The sequence below is a fragment of the Carassius gibelio genome, chromosome A21, assembly GCF_023724105.1.
Source record: "Carassius gibelio isolate Cgi1373 ecotype wild population from Czech Republic chromosome A21, carGib1.2-hapl.c, whole genome shotgun sequence".
Taxonomy (NCBI): Eukaryota; Metazoa; Chordata; class Actinopteri; order Cypriniformes; family Cyprinidae; genus Carassius; species Carassius gibelio.
Genome location: NC_068391.1, coordinates 4,581,681 through 4,603,276, shown reverse-complemented (window position 1 = coordinate 4,603,276; position 21,596 = coordinate 4,581,681). Strand labels below are relative to the sequence as shown.

The window sequence follows — 21,596 nt, the reverse complement described above, 5'->3', positions numbered from 1 at the left end:
CAACGTGCATTTACATTGACAGATGCATTGGATCATAAATGACAAATAAGATACAATAAAAACATAATCCCTTTCCTTAAAAATGTTTAACATTTTAATAGAGGTAGGTATAAAAGAGTTTTTCAAATGATTATACCTGCACATTGGCAGTCTGTACCATCTTCCAGCAGGTAACAGTTCATACTCAATATATGTACTGGGTCAGCTAAGATTTCATGTGCTTCCCTGAGAACTGACTGTTCAGTGACTCAAGGGCCTGATATTCTCCTTTCCCTGCAATCTTCATTGCGATTTTAACCAGGTGCCCAATCTTAAGTTTACCAAACCATACTGTGATGCCATATCTAATTAAGCTCTCTCTTCGACAGCCCGATAAAATTAGCACATAATTATGTGACCAACTCATAGCTTAAGTCTATTCATAAAAACAGTCTCTGCATTACACAAGAGCAAACTGTGTCCACATGAATACCACAGCTAAGTGTATTATCAATTAGGATACTTAGGAATAGGAATGCATTTGCTTAATTGATGTTTTATGTATAATTACTGGAACAAATAGATGTAACCTAGTTCAGAGAAAGACAGGAAGCTTTTTGTGTCAGTTTTTCTGGAAATTAAGATGTAATACAACATGATATACCTTAAAAATACTTGCAGAAGCAAAAAATGCTACAAAATGCTTCATATTTTGTAAGAAAATGTGACATGCTAGAGCAAAACAGCGCTATTTTTGGAAAAGCAATTATTAGATTTAATTTCATTAATGCAGGATGATGTTATATATCTACATTTATGGTTCACCCTGCTTTCCAGTTGCTCAGTTGTTGAGTAAGTCAATAGTCTTGTTTATGCATCTGCATTTTGCAGGCTATTAAATATGAATACAGCCATGCAAAACAGTTATTTTCTCGTTTAGACTCCACTACAGAAAGAAAATCATGAATCCATAATTCTTTACAGATTCAATCAATAGGCAGACTGTGTGTGTGTGTGTGTGTGTGTGTGTGTGTTTATGGGAAGAGGGAGTCACTACTGTAGCCTACTGATGTGCGTGTCTGTCACCGATGACGCTCGTGTGTCTTAAAGGACCACGAGTGTAAGTTTGAGGCATATTCTCACAGTCTGATGCTTTGCGCCTGTTTTTTAAGAGCTCCGCCGTCGTGATGAACACACCGATGATCAATACCGCGAGAAAATGGATCGTATCGTGCAGTTTGAACATTTAGTGTCATACGCCGAGGTGAAATGAGGGTGTAATTCGTCCAAAATGTGACATGGCACAAGCGCAAGGGGCTCACGGTTGGACAGCCGAGGTGTCATCCATCTGATCTGATATGATCACTGATAAATAACGCCGCGAGATGGATCTCCTCTCCGTTTCTCCCTGACGCGCGCGGGAGGGAGGCAGGCGGAACTGAGCAGCGTGACCACCGGCCAATGTACCGGGGGAACGTCTTGAGATCCGTTCCTCCGAGTTTTACGCAGCAAGGCGCGGGGAACGATGGGCTGCGCTCCCAGCATCCACGTCTCGCAGAGCGGGGTGATCTACTGCCGAGACTCGGACGAGTCCAACTCGCCCCACCAGACCACCACCATCTCGCAGGGCACGGCGACCACCCTGCACGGCCTCTTCATCAAGACCGACGCGGCGGACACCATCCCCCCCGTGATCGCGTACCAAAGCAGGCACACACGGACCAACTCCCACCGGGAGCGGAAAGAGAACAGCGGCGGGCACGTGTGCACGGAGGCCGAGACTCAGACCAGCAGATCCAGCGTCAAGGTATGAGGAATGAATGAATGAATGAATGAATGGCAAGATGGTGGGAATCAGGTTTAGCTCTTTATCTCTCTTTATTTCCACCGTATTGTCATTCATTCAGTGTGTTAGTGTCATTCCTGCATGTGTGCTGTTGTTGTGAATCATCACCTGGATGCTTATTGCTGCCATATACTTATTGTTTACTGTTAATTATGTCTAGTTTGACATCTCTAATGGTATTCTGATATTCAGAAGGTTAAATTTAGCTTTGGTGAATGAGTTTTGTTCATTTAGAAACTTCAAACAGGTGGGAGCCCAGTGGAGGAAAATATTTACCTGTGGATGTGATCTTAGCAGCATTATTTACTTTTACAAAGACATTTTTAACAGTATAAAACCCTCAGCATTTACATTAACTGGTTTAACATTATCAATTCGATCATTAACTATTATGTCTGTTGTCAATAAAAATCAACATCGAATAGGTGTGCAAGATATTGCAATTCCTGTAGCTTAAAACAGTAAAGCATGGTGCTAACAACATGGGTTCCATTCCCAATGAATGAGAGAACTGATTAAATGTATACCTTAAATGCAATAGAAGTCGCTTTTGATAAAAGCCTCTGCCAAATGTAAATGTAGTGTTCTGCTTGGCTTTTATGTAATTGATTGGTGGAAATACATCATACGTTACAGATGAAGACTTAGAAAAAATATGTGGGCCATTTTTGCCCCAAGCCCTGGTTCATTTCTGACATTTGTGGGAACAGTTTGTATATGCACCACCATGATGGTCCTTATAGCAGCAGTGCTCAACTGGTAGGCTGTGTCCCAAAAATGGGCCTCCGGTTTGTTTTCATATGGCCACATTTACATTTATGCATTTGGCGGATGCCTTTATCTGAACTTAGCAACTTAAATTGCATTTAAGGTATACATTTGATCAGTTCACGTGTTCCCTGGGAATCAAACCTGTGATGTTGGTGTTGCTAGCACCATACTCCAGACACCATACTGTTTTAGCAAGATGCTCATGGCCAACAGAGAAATAAATTTACATAAGATGCAACTAATAACATAATTTCATATGGTTAAATATTTAGTCATGGTAGCTTTTCAGAATTTTAAAAGGAGGCAAAAATATATCCCATCAAGGACTGTTTTAGTTTGGTACTAAAATACAACACGGTTGCACTGCGGGTCAAAGAGCCATGGCTGTTTTTTAAATGTCAAATAATGTTCTTGTTTATATTTGTTCATTTTACACCTTTTATGCAACTATACACACTTTTCAAATGTATAAAATCACCTCTATCTGATATTAAAATTCATTTAATTTCCACACCGTGAAACTCCACTTCTGATATCAGTTTTTGTAAGTAGTAGAGATCTATTTTAATGCAGGTGCAACTCAAGTCAGATAATGATTTTTGTGTTAAATGAGTCAAGGCGAGTAGGAATTAAATTAGTGCTGCTTTCGGATAACCAAACTGGGCTCATGCAGTCGAATACTAATACTTTAGCATATTGTTCTATCTATTTTAGGTTTCACATTTGATTTGGACATTCTGGTTGACATTTTACATGATCATATTTTGTGTGTTGCAGATTTGGGTCACCATTGGGTAATTAAAGTCAAATTTGTGTCATGATGCAAAACCATTTTAGAACTACTGCCTTGGACTGTACAAGTACAGTGGGCCCAAAACGCATTTTGATACTTTGACTGCACATCAAATTTCTGAACGTCATTGCATTTTGTGGCCACTGTATCTGTATGGTTATTTTGGTGGCTTTTATCAAGTTATATTTTATGCTTTGTGGAAACCATACTGCCATAATAACTTTTTTAATGAACTTCATTTTCAAGTCAGTGACTGTTTAAGTTTTAACTTGAAATAGAAAAACCATGCTTTTTGAACACAGCTGTAGTGTTCCTTCCCGAACTATGGTGACTTTTCGTAAGGCTGGACATTACAGCATTTCTATTTATTGTTGAAAAGGTTAAATCTTTTTTTTGTCTCTTTCTGGGGATGATATCTTTCTGTTACATTTTGCTTACATTCTGCAGAAGAAGCTGGAAGGCTGTTTACCTGAACGCCGTAATTCCTGCTATGTTTAGAATGGATTTCAGCTTTATCAGAGTTAAAGTGTTTCCAGTCAGATCGCGTGTAGGATTCAGATTAGAAAATGTCTCACGCTGCATGTGAGCACACTCTCTTAGACCTGTAATAAACACACTTTTTTGTTAGTTTGGTCAAAGAATGATTACATTTCTCTGTCAGAGAATGATAAAATCGTGGCTCATTTGTTCTGATTTGGCCAAATAAAACCGATGGCCCACTGTACACAGTTGAATCTCTGTTACCAACAAAAATCAAATACTAATGCCGTTTTAAGATCCTAAAAGGACCTTTTATAGATCTGTGTATGGATGTATGTAATAGTTTTTAATGGGCACTTTTTATGTGTGTATGTTGGTCGTCTGTCAGTTTGAAAGGAAACTGGTACAATCTGCCAGGCGTGTGTGTGTGGTATAGTCCGATGCTTGCCGACACTGGCGAGGAACTCAGTGATGCCATTGAAGTGTGTGTGTAACTCTGCATGGCTCTCCATCACTCACACACACTCTCATTGTGTCCAGAGCAATAGAGCCAATATCCATCTTGTATTGAATGTGTGATATCTGGCTTTCTTGTGTGTGTTTGTGCATCTCGGTGTCTTTGTGTTGAAGAAAGACCGATCTTGTGTTTCTTTGTATGCATTTGTGTTTGTTCATGCCACAGAATTTGTTTACCCCTCTGGCTGTGATCTCTGCAGGGTGTGAACTATCACATGCAAAAAGGCTGATGAATCTCAGTCCAGATACACACACACATATGATTAGAACAAGGCATTGTGGGAGGAGGTGCCCTGAGACATGTAGTGGGGCATCAGCCGTCTCGACTGACATTGAGACTCATCACTGTCAAAAAGTAGCCTAACGTAAAGTACAACCTGATTGGCTGTGGCTTCCCTCGGGAGGTCAGGAACATTTAGATAACAGCATGAAATCGGTCCTCGATGATTAGCGCCGTCCTGCAGCATCTGTCCCACGAGTTAGCATCATTTAGTTAGCAGATTTCTTTGCGTTTGCTTTCAGGGGAGACATTTGTACCAAATGATGATACATGATGTGAACATGATGATATAAATTTATCCCCTGGATGGCTGGTTTTTATTTACATCCATGGTAATGATGCCATGACGTTATTCTCCAGCATATTTGTAGATGTTTTAAATTTTTTCCCTCTCTGTTAGAGAGAAATCATCTGTATTAGTCCAAGCAGTTAGTGAGTAGAAGTTTTTGTGTGGTGTTGCTCTTTCCAGTAAAAAAAGGTTCAAAACTGTCACTGGGGTGGTCCTTTTTTGAAAGATACACCTTTGTACCCATAGGGTGTGTATTGGTACCTTAAAGGTACATACAATTAACTAAACTATTCATATTACTGCCTAAAAATGTACTTTTCAAATACTTTACCTTTTTTTCTGAGAGTGTACTTAGATCTAGACTAGCAACCGGAGTTGTATGTTTTCAGTATGTGAGCATTTAAAAAAACTTAGGGTTTTTAAAGGTTTTATAAGTCTAAAGAAATTAATAATAACACCAACAGTTGCATGTATTATAATATATAAAGCCATATGAGTATAGAGAAAGAAATTCATACTTATATTTAGCAGGGATACATTAAATTGATCAATTTATTTTTATATTTAATATTATTATTAAATGTAATATTATTACTATTTAATATCATTTAATATATATATATATATATATATATATATATATATATATATATATATATATATATATTATTTTATTTATTTATTTATTTATTTTAAGATTTGAAAGAAATAAACACTTGTATTTAGCAGGGATACATTAAATTGACCAAAAGTTAGAGTAAAGCCCTTTAAGACCAAAATTTGTAATTATTTTAAATTAGTACAAAATATCTCAGTTTCCATTTTTTGAAAAAAAAAGAGCAGCACTACTGTTTTGAACAATAACAGTATTAAGAAGAAATGTTTCTTAATAAGCAAATCAGCATATTAGAATGATTTCTCAAGGATCATATGATGTATGATGCAGAAAATTCAGCTTTTCATCACAGAAATATTATATTTTAAAATATGTTAATATAGAAAACAATTCATTTAAACTGAAACAATATTTTACAGTAGTACTGTTTTCAATTAAATCCAGCCTTGGTGAACGTAAGAGACTCTCATCTCTACTGCAACATTTTGAATGGTAAGACACATCCAAATATTTATACTGTTCACTAAAAATATCTGTGGTTTTACCACAGTTAAAGCAGCTTTATTACGGAACCAATCATAAGGAATGGTAAAAAAGGATGAAATGATACACAAGTTAATTTTCCTGTTAATTTTTGGTTTGACCTCAGATTCCCCATACCGTGACTGATTTGGAGTTGTGATCCGAGCATTGACCAGCTTGATTATGGTGCATGTGTGTGTGGGTCATTACTTGAATGTGCTCTCGGTTCTAGTATGAAAATTACCAGCTAATGCCAAATAGTGAGTTTTTCAGGTTGGACAGGAAACTAAAATTTTCTAAGCCGTTTCTTCTCTATTTGTTCACGTGTGAGTGCTTTCCTTTCATTTCTGTGTGTGTGTGTGTTGAGGTTGTGTTATAGACTGTGTTCTCTCAGTCAGCAAGAGCAACAGAACTCCAAAGTAGTCCATGATGGTGGCATAGTAACGTTGTTTATCATCTGGGAGGTTTTTGTAAACACTTGAAAGCATCGTGGGAGTATGTAGGATCTTACGGGACGGGAACAGATTGTTTGAAATATGTTTAAATGTGAAACATTCCAGTTTACAAGCTGGACACACCAAGAGCATTTCTGCTAACAGACAGCAAGAGTTTGAATCTTGAGTTTATTCATTTTATTAGGATGGAAGATTGGGGTAGATAGTGGTTAATACAGTCAAGCTGCTATTTTAAAAAAGTAAATATTATGGTTTCAGATTTGTATATTTAAAAAAAAAATGTAAGATTCATTATTATTCATTATAAAAGAGCAATAACACATGACAAGGAGTGCGATATGGCTGTATATCGGCACAGCTGTAATTTGGGATTGTTGATGTATATGACTGAGGTGACTCTGTTGTGTGGTGTCTCTGTATTTGGTGAGTGGGATATTGCTTTGGCTGTAGCGTTGATGTTGTTTTACACACGTTATAACTGCTGCGCACAGCCAGAGAATCACAATCCTCTGATTTTTTTTTTCTTCACATAGAAAAATCCCTCTCCTAATTTATTACTCTGTCTGTGTCATCAGACATCTGATTGTCTCTGTTTATCTACTAATGACCATCTGTTTCCCACTCTACCAGCTCTCTCTCCTCTCTTCTGTCTCTCTCACATTCTCGCTGGTTGTTAATAATATCTACTGAACAGAGACTCCATCCCTGGAATTTTTGTTTTGGCCTTAATGAACCAAATGCAGAGAAAGTGAAGATAAGAAAGTGAAAATGGTGAAATGGTGGTCTTTTTGGTGAAATGTGAAAATATATATATAAGTTAGAACCTTAATTAAAATCTCATTGATGGGATGGAATGGAATGATATTATTAATTTCTTTCACCTGGAGAAATTTATTATTTGGAAAATGTGTGGTGCAATGGGTAAAAATTTAAATTGTTGTGAGAAATCATAGATTTCCGTTGTTTACTTTCGTTTTATATGGCTTGGGGTGAATTTGTGTGCACTTTGACCTTTCTGTGTTGTGTTCTGGTTGCCTAGCTGTGCATGTTGACTTACAGCTTCAGTAGATGAACTGATGATTCTCTAGATAAGATGGCATTCAGTTGGTAAGCTGTATATTCATAGAGAACACAGTTTTATGAGGTTATTTATAGCCCATTTTAGAGGAACTCTTGAGAGAGAAAAACAAAATCTTGTTTTACACCAAGATTGACACTTTGATTATACTGTATCTGTATTGTGAAGCTCTTATCAGCAATTATTCAATGCTAGATATTCAGTTCATAAACCTGCTTGGTTTGTGGTCTTGTTTCTCTGAATCCTTAATGAATATACAATGAAGTTGTACAATGATTTCCTCAATTGAAATCAAATAATATATTTTGAAAATGTATTTAATGAATCTACCAAAAGGTATCTTAAAATTGTAATTGTTACACATTCCAGCATGGTGTGATTTTAAACCCAGCTATCAAAAATATGTTCCAAGAAGGTTGTGTTAATGTTCCCATTAAAATATGAAAATATAATTTCTGGGACATGACCTGGATTTCTTAACTGCCTGTAAATGTCCAGTGTGGCTTTGTTTTCAAGACATGCTGAAAATTAGTTTGACCAATAGCTTGGATGCATTACACAAAATCAGCCAATCATGGTGTGCGAGAAGGTGGGATGTACAGAGAACGGGCAAATATGTGTCCTAGTGTTGTCACAGTACCAAAATTTCAGTATTCGATACCTATACCAGTGAAAATCCACGGTTCTCGGTACCAGTTTCGGTACCAAATCAAAACACAAAAATATTCTAATTAAAAAAAAGAAAAACACTTTTTATCACTAAAAATAAAACCAATGCCATTCTTGATAATTATTTACAATTATGTTTAAAGTTTTAGTTTTTTATATAATTTTGTCTTAAATAAATGTAAACATTATTTTTTTTTTTTGATAAAGGGGATTTTCTATTAAAATTTAAACATGGAAGAAATATTGTGTGATTTTTATTTCTTTAAAAAATAAAACCGTAGTAGCAGTATCACAAACATTATACTAAATAATAGTAATATTTCTAGCACAATGCCTTTATGTAAAAATTAACTTTTATTTTGACACTGGTTTTACTCAAATGAAACAATAAAATGCTTGTGAAGTGACAATTCTGGTGATGTTGTTTATGTATTTATGCTTAAATTACTGCAAGCATCACACGCTTCAGTCTATGTAGTAAACAAACCCGCATTTCTCTGCCCTTCATTCATTCACACAGAGACGCGCAGAATATGCAGGATTCATATTTCAACCAACTTTTATGGCTTAACATTACAGTTACTGGTCCTTAAGGAGATTTGATTTGATTAATTTATGCTAACTTTGACAAATTCCGTGACTGTCCATATTAATATGTTTTATTTTCATAACTGGATTTTGAGATTCCAACCGCGTTTTCTGCTTCGCTGAAATCATAGCACTGTATGCGTCAAGAACCAGGTTGACTGGGTCCTCGGTACCACCGGTACTTAAAGAAACCTGGTACCGTCACATTTTCATTTTTTTTGTACCGACTTGGTACCGAAGTACCGGGTCTTTTGACAACACTAATGTGTACATGTATGAAATACAACACAGAAATCCCATTCCAGGATATGTCCTGGAAAAAAGGCCAAGTAAGGCCACCCTAACAATGATTTCACATAAGTATCCATGAGATTTCATGTGGTTTAACAGTTAAACTGTGGTCACCGTGTATGAGCTATGGTAACTTTTTATTAGAGATGTGCTTGTTGTGTTGGTCACACTCATATATATGTGACTTTTTTTTGCTGTCAGAGTGAAAAGGGGATCTTTGGATGATTACTGAATGACTCTGTACTGATGGAGAGCGAAGATAAAAGCAGCACACTGCATCACACGTGGTCTTAAGATCACAGTCATACATTTGTGTGCATACATCATGTGTAACCTCCTTCAGTGTGTGTGTGTGTGTGTGTGTGTGTGTGTTTAAACTTTGTAGCCAAATTTATCCACAGAAGTAAGCTAAATTTGACAAAATGGTTCTTTGAAGAGGCTTTTGGAAACAGTCCTTTATCATTCCATTGAAATCTATATATTAGGGCTGTCAATCGATTACAATTTTCACACCCTTTTCCTCTGCTTTAATCGGAAACTTCATGAAATTAAGCATAGACCATTTATCATGTTTCAAATGTTTATTTTGTCATCATTTGCTACAGTACATTCAGCAAAGTAAAACAAAAGATTTAAAGCGTGATTCTCAAAAATCTGTATGTTCTGCAAGCTTTTTTTCAAGAGAAATGTAGTTGTCTGTCCAAAAAAGGACACTTACAAACTCCAAAAGGACAACGAAGGAGCCCATATAAGCACATATGAAAGAAAAAAAACAGAATTTATAGTATGTCTACAGTGCAACAGCAAAGAGCCTTTTTACATTTTAGAGAAGTTAAGTTGCGATACTAAACAGGACCACATAGAGATGCCCCTGCCCCCTGAAAAAAACCCAAAACCAACTGTCTGCTGACTGCATATATATACTACTGTAGACCGGTCCATTAATTATCATGAATGTGTGTGGAAACAACATGAATGCATGGAAATTTCTGTGCTCTGCATAAATACAATTGTGCGATAAGTGTGTCAAGAGCACTCATAAACGCATTATTATAACGCACTCACGCGTGCTTACTGTACGACTCCTGTATGCCACTGCAATTGTCTTTTACCTTAATTGCAGTCTTCATCCATTAAAACTTTTCTAGCGAGAATGGTTATCCAGTCAAGAAACCGTAGTTTGTGTGTCATCTGTCCATACAGTGATGGGATGATAAGATTCTGTTCTGTTTGTAATTCATGCAAGTGTGTGTGACATGTGAGGGCTCGCGCTCTTCAGAGACAATCACAGAATATGTCAGAGCTCTGCAATCTCTGATGTAATAAGCCTGGTTTCCTTTATATTAGCGCTGTTTTGGAAGGATTGTTGGAACGCATTCACTTCCTCGATCATTTGACTGAAAATTTTCCCGGAGTTTAGCAGCTTTAAATGATCTGATCGCAAGCAGAGGAGCAAAATTTGGTTTAAAGGGTTAGAATAGAAATAGTGCTTCAGTAATTTTGCGATAACTGCATTAAATTATTTTAACACGTTAAGGTTTGTAAAATTAATCGCATGCATTAATGCGTTAATGCAGGCCTAATATATACACTCACCGGCCACTTTATTAGGTACACCTGTTCAATTGCTTGGTAACACAAATTGCTAATCAGCCAATCACATGGCAGCAACTCAATGCATTTTGGCATCTAGATGTGGTGAAGATGACTTGAAGTTCAAACCGAGCATCAGAATGGGGAAGAAAGGGGATTTAAGTGACTTTGAACATGAAATGGTTGTTGGTGCCAGATGGGCTGGTCTGAGTATTTCAAAAACAGCCTATCTACTTGTATTTTCACATACAACCATCTCTAGGGTTTACAGAGAATGGGTTTCCAAAAAAGAGAAAATATCCAGTGAGCAGCAGCTGTGTGAACGAAAATGACTTGTTGATGTCAGAGGTCAGAGGAGAATGGGCAGATTGGTTAGAAAAGATAGAAAGGCAACAATAACTCAAATAATTACTCATTACAACTAAGGTATCCAGAATACCATCTCTGAATGCACAACACATTGAACCCTGAAGTAGATGTACTACAGCAGCAGAAGACTACACCAGGTGCTGCTCCTGTCAGCCAAGAATGGGAAACGAAGGCTACAATTCACACAGGCTCACCAGAATTGGACAATAGAAGATTGGGAAAGTGTTGCCTGGTCTGATGAGTCTTGATTTCTGCTGCGACATTCAGATGGTAGGGTCAGAATTTGTCAAAAAGAACATGAAAGCATGGATCCATTCTCCCTTGTCTCAACGGTTCAGGCTGCTGGAGGTGGTGTAATGGTGTGTGAGATATTTTCTTGGCACACTTTTGGCCCCTTAGTACCAACTGAGCATCGTTTAAACTAGGGATGCACCGAAATGAAAATTCTTGGCCGAAACCGAAAACCGAAAAAGAGAAAACCAAGGCCGAAAACCGAAACCGAAACACCGAAATAAATCATGCCAATTATTAGTACCATTGCATTTATTGCTATGACCGTGTACTAACTTTACTAAAATTAAGACATTGCAATTGCATAAATTAATATTAAAGTTTCAAAGATAATTACAATTACATAACTTATTAAAAAAAAAACATAAAAATACATAATTACAAATGATGTAAATATTTATTAAGCACATTGCAACAATGCACAGTATAAAATAAAATTCAAACTAAAAATTTATCCCACTCATGTGTATATTTAATAATAATGTACAGGCCTACTGGCCTGCAGAAAGGTTTTAAAATGAACAGTTCTCTCATAAAAACAAAGTGCATTTAGGTGAAGTGCATTTGAAATTTTTCTATGTAGGACTAGAAAGTGCATTACTTCTCCAGTTGGCAAGACTGTTATCACTTCTGGGGATGGGGACTTCAGACAGTTAACCATCTAGCTGTTGAGCAGTTGAGCTTGTCATCTGCCTGACATTTGAGAAATATTTGAGAGAGTGTATTTAAATAGGGCCAGGGCATAAATAAACATTTTTATCAAATTAAAGCAGAAATCTAGCAGAAAATCTAGCATAAATATGGCTACAATCTGATATTATGTATGTATATATGTTTGTGTGTGTGTATAAGAACAAAATACCCAACGTATTATTATTATTTGAGGCACTTTCTTGCAGAATTCCACTGAACATATCAGACAACGATGGTGCATGCCCCTCATCTGGTTCTTGTGCAGAGACGAGTCTTTTTTTCTGCGCTCTGATCTGTCTCCTGCGCTTGGCGCTTCTCCGTCTCCACGCGGGTTCTCCGCAGCCAGCGCGGCCTGGATCATTTCTCGTGCGCGCCTTATTTCCGCATCCAAGTAATGGTCTTTATAACGCGGATCAAGCACATTCGCGATGAAGTGCAGAGGATCCGAAAAGATCTCAGTGAGACGTGTGCTAACAGACTCTATAAGACTGTACTTTTCTTTGTTTTTACTTCGTGGTCCGTCTTAATCTCTTTGTTAGGAGACGCTTTAGTGCTGCGAATAAAGGAATACGAAGAGAGAGAATGTTCTCACTGGTGTTAAGTGAATGTCGCGGGGAGCTCGTGGTCTTTGCTATGCAAGTGCACGTGCAGGTCGCGGTTTCTTTTTGCGTCATCACAACATTTCGGCCGTGTTGTTTCGGTGATAAAAGTCTATCGGCCGAAAACCGAAAAGGCCATTTTCGGCCGAAAATTTTCGGTGGCCGAAATTTCGGTGCATCCCTAGTTTAAACACCACAGCCTATCTGAGAATTGTTGCTGAGCATGTCCATGCCTTTATGACTACAGTTTATCCATCTTCTGATGAATACCTCCAGCGGGATAGTGCACCATGTCACAAAGATAAATCATCTCAGACTGGTTTCTTGAACAGGACAATGAGTTCACTTTACTCAAATGGCTTCCACAGTCACCAGATCTCAGTCCAATAGAGCAGCTTTGGGATGTGGTGGAATGGGTGTACAGCCGACAAATCTGCAGCAGCTGTGTGATGCTGTCATGTCAATATGGACCAGAATCTCTGAGGAATGTTTCCAACACCTTGTTGAATCTAATGGAGAATTAAGGTAGTTCTGAAGTAAAAAGTGGGACTTAAACCCGGAACTAGCAAAGTGTACCTAATAAAGTGGCCAGTAAGTGTATATACACTAATGGTGAAAAGTTTGGGATGAGTAAGACTTGTTTTTTTTTTTTTTTTTTTTTTTTTTATAAAGAAGTCTCTTATGTTCATCAAGGCTGCATTTATTTGAACCAAAATACAGAAAAAATGTGTACTTTAGCAAAATGTCATTATGTTATTAAATGATAGTTTCTATTTTAATATCCTTTAAAATATAATTTATTTCTGTGATGCAAAGCTGAATTTCCATGAGCCATTACTCCAGGATAAAGTGTCACATAATCCTTAAGAACTCATTCTAATATGCTGAGTTTTTTATTAGAATTATCAATGTTGCCAGTGCTGCTAAATATTTTTTTCAGGATGCTTTCTTAGGACATGGATTTCTAAACCATCTGGAAATGTCCAGTGTGGCTTTGTTTTCAAGACATGAAAAGTTGTCTGACCAATAGCTTGCAGGCATTGCACAAAATCAACCAATCATGGTGTGCGAGAAGGTGGGATCTACAGGGAACGGGCAAATATGTCCCAGGCCAGGATATGTCCTGGAAAAAAGGGCACGTAAGGCCACCCTAACAATGATTTCACATAAGTATCCATGAGATTTCATGTGGTTTAACAGTTAAACTGTGGTCACCGTGTAAGAGCTATGGTAAGTTATTATTAGAGATGTGCTTGTTGTGTTGGTCACACTCATATATTTGTGACTTTTTGTTGCTGTCAGAGTGAAAAGGGGATCTTTGGATGATTACTGAATGGCTCTGTACTGATGGAGAGCGCAGATAAAATCAATTCCCTTGCCTCACAGGAATAAATTAGATTTTAATGTATATTAATATAGAAAAACATTATTTTACATCATAATAATATTACACAATATATAATTTTTTTTCCTGTATTTTTAATAAAATAAAAGCAGCCTTGATAAGAAACTCCTAAAATAATAATAAATATAGCTGCAAGCAGCGATGGCGGGCTCAAGCCACCAATGCCATAACCCCCCCGTGGCATCAGGTAAACTGTGCCCAGCGGGCACATGCATTCACAATATCCCTCTGGCAGTGAGGTTTTAAAGGATACGGCAGTTAAAGGGTTAATCCGAATCATCTAGACTTTAAAATCACATTCACAGAACAATATATATATATATATATATATATATATATATATATATATATATATATATATATATATATATATATATATGTATATGTATATGTAAATATATGTATATATATATATATATATAGCTTTAGTAACACTGTACAATAAGATTTTATTTATAAACATTATGTTAACATGAACAATATTTATATAGCATTCATTCATGTCAGTTAATATTCCAAACTTAAACATGAAAACATAGTTTTATTGTGATTTTTTTTCCAAGTACATTTTACCAATTCCAAACCATATCAATCTTAATAACTACCATTATTTTTTATTTAATCATTTATGAGTGCTATACAATAGTCCAGGAAAGCTGGAAGAGAAAAACTCCTTGGGCCCTATCTTGCACCCAGCGCAATTGACTTTGTACACCGACGCATGTGTCATTCCTATTTTGCACCTGCGCAAAGCGCGCTTTTCCCTCCACAGAAGAACGTCGCTAAACTAGTGAATGAACTTGCGCTCCCTGGGCGGTTCAGCGCAAAAAAGGAGGCTTGTTCCGGCGCAAACAATCCCTGGTGCTATTTTGCTGTTCCATTAAACAATTGCGCCACTGACCAGAAAAAACCTAGTCTAAAGTCAAACGCGTTGTTCATTATGCTGTTTTAAGGGCGCAAGCTTGACCATAATGTATAGCGTGCACAACGCGCATACACTTTGCTCATGTAATCTACACAGATGCAACAGTTATTTTTGCAAATCATAAATTGTTACACTAAAAAAATATTAACACATGAGATGACGGAAATCATGACGCTATTTTGGGTGGGTTTCTCCCATCCTCATACAACACAACTTCTCTGTCTTTCACTGCTCTTACAAGAACATCAGTCTCCTCGGCTGTGAACCGCTCCTGGCGTGCGCCTGGTAAATACGCCATAATAATAGCAATCCATAATGGAACTTGCGCACCTGCTTTTAAAGGGAATGTTGGATGACGCTCTGATTGGTTTATTTTACGTTACGCCCAAACCACACCTATGAATAATGAAGCTACTTCAGACCAACCCATTTTAGATTTGCGCCGGGCGCAAGAGCCATTTATCCCGCCGGGAAAATAGCAACAGCGCCGAGACCCGCCCACAAAGTTACTTGCGCTTCGCGCTTTGACACTTGCGTTTCAGATCGTTTAAATAGGGCCCTTATATTCATGTGTGCAGATTTATTAGGCATGTTTTCTTTTACAGATGAAATGCGCTAAAATAGAGTTTTAACTCAAACTGTAAGGTCGAAAATTATGAAATACCCATGAGAAATATCAAACACAAATGCAATACAGAAATTGATAAGTTAAGACTTGACCATTGTACAAAAAATGCTGACTGGGTCATGAGGTCAGAAAAGAAGAAGAAAAAAGCAGGTCAAGAAGAACTGACAACACACACACACACACACACACACACACATTACCCACAGTGACAGTGGGACTGAGTGACATCAGATGTATGATAGTTTTTTAATTTTCTATCATCCATATAGTGTTGTATAGTCATGAAACTATGCATATTTCTTCAGAATGACTTGTCTTCTATGTGTACATTTTTTTTTTGAAGTGTTTAGAAGCTGCACTTTAAAAAAATAAAAAGACATTTACTGGTTCCTTTTTTACTATTATTTCAAAAAATCACCACGACAAAACCATTCAAGCTATCCAAAATTCATTCACACCTGTTGTGTAAGATTAATTCTTTAAACAGTGGTAAAAGAGGATGTGGTGCTGAACCTTCAAGAGTCACTCAAAACTTATCTGTCCATAAAGCCTATAAAGAATTATTCTTAATATACAGTTCACAATACTTCAGCTTGTTATTCTAATTAAGTGAGGGTCACTTTATCAGTAAAATACATACAATTCATATTATTTTTTTGAAAGATTTCTATAAATGATTTAAATTATACTCGTTTCTACAATAATTATTTAAAAGTAATCCTATAGCTCCCTCTGGTGGCCATTATTGGTACTAAGAATTGCAAGCTTGATTTATATGTTATGATAGTTTTAATTTTATGCTGGCTCTTGAAAATGATAAAGCTATGAAACTTACTGTGCTTCCTTCAAATGAGGACTTCTACTTATATAAAAAATTATGAAGAGTTAGAATGAAACATTTTAAAGATATAGTAAAATAACTATTGTATTTTTTATGTTACTTTAATACATCGCTATGGCCACACCATTTAAGCTATCCTAAACCCATTCACAATTTAACATCTCAGTATATTGGCTTCATGTTAAAAAAAGTTTGGTGTGAAATACTTGTGTCTTCTTGGAGGAGTATGAAATCATTTCCAGGCTGATTTTATCATAAATCCACAATAGAATTTCTGAGTTCTGTATCAATCTGTGTTGTTGTTTGTTTATTTTTATTTATTTTTTTTTCATAGGAAGATAACTGATCCTTTACTCTCCTTCTTAATAAATGTGCTTATAAACCAAAAACAAGCTATTTATAGCTGTATTTATAATCTGCTTACTACTGACTATTAATATTGGGACAAGGCTTTATAAAGCATGAACTGACTATTTACTTTTTGAGTTTGAAATTATTATTTGCAGCACAAATAAGGTTTTTTAGGATTTTTAAAAATCCCTAAAACTGTCAGAAAAGGATAAGGCCTATTTCTATGTGAGTGGCTACATTTATTTGTTTTTATAACTATAATGCATAAACTATGAAATTATACAAAATGTATAAAAAAGTACAACAGCAATTGTTTTCCAATGTTTTTTATTAATTAATTATTATAATTTTTATTTGGGATTTACATTTAAAAAAATTAGCCTACTGCAATCATTCTAAACAGCTTGAATAAAACCTGTTAATATTTATTATAGACCACTGTAACTGTGTATAATCTAACAAACAAGTTTATTATGAAAATAAAAGTGTGTACAGAAGATAAATTGGACGATAAAGAAATTGCTAACAATAGTATAATAGAGCATGTTTTATGTTTTTAGGCGTTTAGATGCAGAAATGGACAAATAAAATGTAAAATAAAATGTAATTGATTTAATTAAATATAGATTAATTCTTGTTAGAGCAAAATAATAAATAAATACGTACACACATTAAAAAAGCAGCCAAGATGAATGAATTTCATTTTTTATATAGATTAAAATTTAAGACAGAAGCAGCTGGTATACGCGGTCACTTAATATTCAAATCCAGTAGATCCACTTCAGATATATTTCTCAACAGTTTATGTTCACGTGGCTGTTTTCGTTTATAGTCGCCAAGCTATTATGTGTTTTGAAATAATCTTGTCCGTGATGTGTTCGTTCGTACGACGAAAGGCAGAATCCTGCAGCTCGAGAGATATATGTTATTCTGCCAGTCGCGCTTTCAAATAGTCTTGCACACTTAAACGGGTCACAAACACCTGCATTTAGCTCTTGTAGTGTTACAATGGGTTTATTGTGTGCATTTGTGGTAATATGTTATTTAAAAAAGCTCTTAAACAAGAATAAATTCGTTTGTTTTGAGCTCGACACTGTACGCGCTGATCGGAGGCGTGATTTCAGATAGGCAGCCACAAATATTTCATTTTCACACAAACAGTTCAAAAACATCTAAATGTAGCTCTTGGTGTGTTCTAATCGGTTGATTGTGTGATATCGCTGTAATAATTTATTTTTAAAAGCTTTAAAACAGGAATAAATTAGTTTTTTCTGAGCTCTTTACTCCAGACGCTCATGGTCACATCGGTGATTCATTTCTCCTATTTCTCACATATCTCTGGCCATAAATTATTTATCCATGAGCCCTGAACCGGTAATAATCAGATATGTTGGTTTAGCTTGTCAGTGTGAATTAAATCTAAGTATTTATTTGTATTTTTAACCGATTTAAAAGTGAAAGAAAAAGTCCGGTAATTGCACCTGTAGGGGCGCAATTTCTCTCAGACAATGGAAGTCTAAGCACACACACTCAAACAGAGGGACAGAGTGAGATGAGATGTCTGACAGTTTTTTAATTTTCTGTTATCCATACAGTGTTGTAAAGTCGTGAAACTATCCATATTTACTCAGAATGACTTTTTTTCTGTATGAAAAAAGGTTTTGAAGTGTTTGGAATTTAAAAATGCAGGACAATTAATAATTTCATTTTTACTGTCATTTAAAAAAATCACCACGACAAAACCGTTCAAGCTATCCAAAATCCATTGGCAATTTAAGTTGTTTAAAATGTTTTGTCATCATGTAGACAAAGTTTGGTGTGTATAGTGTTACTCTCCTCTGAGCAGTATGCATTAATTCACAGCTAAATGTAAAAAAAAATCCACATTCAAATCAAAATAGCTGACTTCCTGTTGATCGTAGCTGATGACTGTGAATTAGAAAGTTGTCCGTCTTGATAAGAACAATTTATGTACCAAGTTTGGTGTCTGTAGCTAAAACTAACCCCCCCACTTTTGACAAAAGGTGGCGCTATAGAGTGCCTCATTCACGCCCTTTTAAAAGCTTTTGCCATTGTCTAGCTATCACTAATACTGATATGTGTTTTGAGTTTCATGTAAATCTGAGCTTGTTGTCTACCTCAAACTCACCATAACAGAACATTCAAGTTTGACACGTTGCCATGGCAACACTATATCAGATATCAATATCCCCACAACAGATTTACATCGGCCGTGTTTTGTCATTATTCTGATGAAGTTTTAAGTAAATCAAGTAAAAATAAGATGCTGAATTCAAAGCATTTGGAAAATGACACACTTCCTGCTGCCAGTTGGTGGCGCTATAACGTTGACTCTTAATAGTCACATATATACAATCAGTATCATACAACGAACAAACCCATGAAGTTTGATCAAATTCAGGAAATGTATGTGGATGTTATTAGACATTTCCTGTTCCTCATTTCTCGCCATAAGTTCCACGCCTCGCCACGGGCAAACCGTTCGAGATATCAAAAATCCCCTCGCAATTTTTCTTCCACAATGTCTTGAGATCATGTTCACCGAGTTTCGTGGCGAACGGGTTGAAAACCTCAGAGGAGTATTTCAAATTCCAGAGCATGCTTTTTTTAAACAGCCCTGAATAGCTGACTTCCTGTTGGGCGGAGCCTATGACATAAAGCGCGAAAGTTGTTCAGCTCAATGAGATCTATAAGTGTACTGAGTTTCATATAAATACATGCAAGTGTGTGTGAGCTATGGTTCAAGATTTCTGACTGTGCTCCAGGGGGCGCTGTAGAGCCCCTGTGCCACGCCCGGGTCCCAGCCTCTGCGGCGTCCTGATGGCCGCAGATTCCAATGTGTGTGCCAATTTTCAAGAGTTTTTGAGCATGTTAAGGCCCCCAAAAACCCCCGGAAGGTTTAATAAAAAATAAAAAAAATAATAATAAGAATAATCCTTAGAAGAACAATAGGGCTCTTCGCCCCTTCGGGCTTGAGCCCTAATAATAATCATTCTGATCCCAAACTTTTGACTAGTAGTGTATATACATACATATGTTTATTTATTTTGTAATGCATTTTAGATGTTTGTTTTTTTTTTGTTTTTTTTTTTAGAATGTTAATCTCTTTTAGCAGTAGGTTTGTATTATGCATGTTATGTAAAGATTATTGATGTGTTTTACAAGTAAATACTTTTTCAGTTTTTCTACTTCTAATTCAATGTGTTACTTGCCATTTCTTTGAGATTGTTTTTGAAATTTACTAGGAATTTCTAAATGAAATTGGTTCCTAAAAAGTGTTTCAAAAACTGAAAAAAATACATCTATTAAATCTTGTGTAAAATATATATTTTTTTAAATGACACTAAAGACATTTATAAAATTACAAAATAATTGTATTTCAAAGAAATACTGTTTTTTTTTTAAACTTTTTTATTCATCAAAGAATCCTGAGAGAGAAAAAAGTATAAACACAGTTTCCACAACAGCTTACATAAAACTTATACTTTTCTAGTTTTTTATTTAGATTTTATATATATATATATATATGAATAAAATCAACCATGACAATGTTTGAATGAGAATGTGCTTTGATTCTAGCATCTCCAGGTCTCCTAGGGGTTAACTGGACAGAAATACAATCTAGCTGATATATTATATAATGTGATAAGTAAATCTGAATCAATACAGCCGCAGCGCTGCCGCTTGCCTACTTTCATCTGGGGGATCTAAATATAGCAGGGATCATATTTTATCGTGACCTGGTACTCTGTGAAGGAAGGCCTTTGTTCTTCATGTGATTTTATGTGTCTCTCTGTTTGTTTGTTGTCCTCAATAAAAGCACATGACTGAGTCTAAACACACTCAGTGTGCTGGGAAGAGGAACACACCACGAGAGAACCAGAGAGAGACTCGGAATTCTTGAAAATACAGAAGATGAAAGAGGTCAAGATAAGATTAAGATAACTAAAGTTACTTAATCATATCTAGAAATGCAGCAGCGTAATTACATATTCGTTCGTATGGATGTATATAATTTATATTTTTTATACCCTACACTTTGGGGATTTTTTTTTAAAAGACATTAATACATTTTATTCAGTATTGGTGAATTAAATTGATAAAAAAGTGACAGTACACACAATGTTATTGGAAAAACACTGAAGACTGGAGAAATTCTGCTGGAAATTCTGCTTTGCTATCACAGAAATCAGCAGGGACATGAATTACATTTTTAAATATATTCAAATGGAAAACAGTTCTTTTAAATTTCTTAAAATCTTTCACAATATTACAATTTTTACTGTATTTTTGATCAAATAAATTCAGCCTTTGTGAGGTCATACTGACCTCAGGCTTTTGAACCGTAATGTATATTGCATTTATAATATTTATATAGTAGCTTTGTTTTATAAATATTGATATTGTCTTTAGATATAGAGAAGATGAAGTGTGCATTTTAAGGTGTGTGTGTGTGTGTGTGTGTGTGTGTGTGAGAAAGAGAGGTCTTTTATCCTGAAAGAGATCTGCAGCACAAGGCAGCATCAGAAGAGCTGAAATCCACAGGCTCTCTTTGAAGAGGGACTGAAATGAAGCGTGTGGAGTCATTTAAAGATAATTAAGCTACATTCAAAGGAGTAAAACGTTTGGTTTGTTTATTGACACAGCCATCAAAAGCTGTATGATCTCTTCCGGAGGCGGGCATTATGTCAGACTCTGTTCCATGTG

The 21,596-nt window shown here is 36.0% G+C and overlaps 1 protein-coding gene across 2 annotated transcripts in view; it reads left to right on the top strand.

The window, feature by feature from the left end:
- Window positions 1-21,596, top strand: part of LOC127941805 (high affinity cAMP-specific and IBMX-insensitive 3',5'-cyclic phosphodiesterase 8B-like) — a 58,631-nt gene that overhangs the window by 7,197 nt on the left and 29,838 nt on the right. Inside the window, exon 1 of one of the 2 annotated variants that reach the window (XM_052537236.1) lies at window positions 1,063-1,786. The exons of the other annotated variant lie outside the window; for it this stretch is intronic. Coding sequence (XP_052393196.1) covers window positions 1,505-1,786 — 282 coding nt within the window. The 5' untranslated portion in view covers window positions 1,063-1,504. Of the gene's footprint in view, window positions 1-1,062; window positions 1,787-21,596 lie in introns of those variants that run through there. 2 annotated transcript variants of the gene reach the window in all.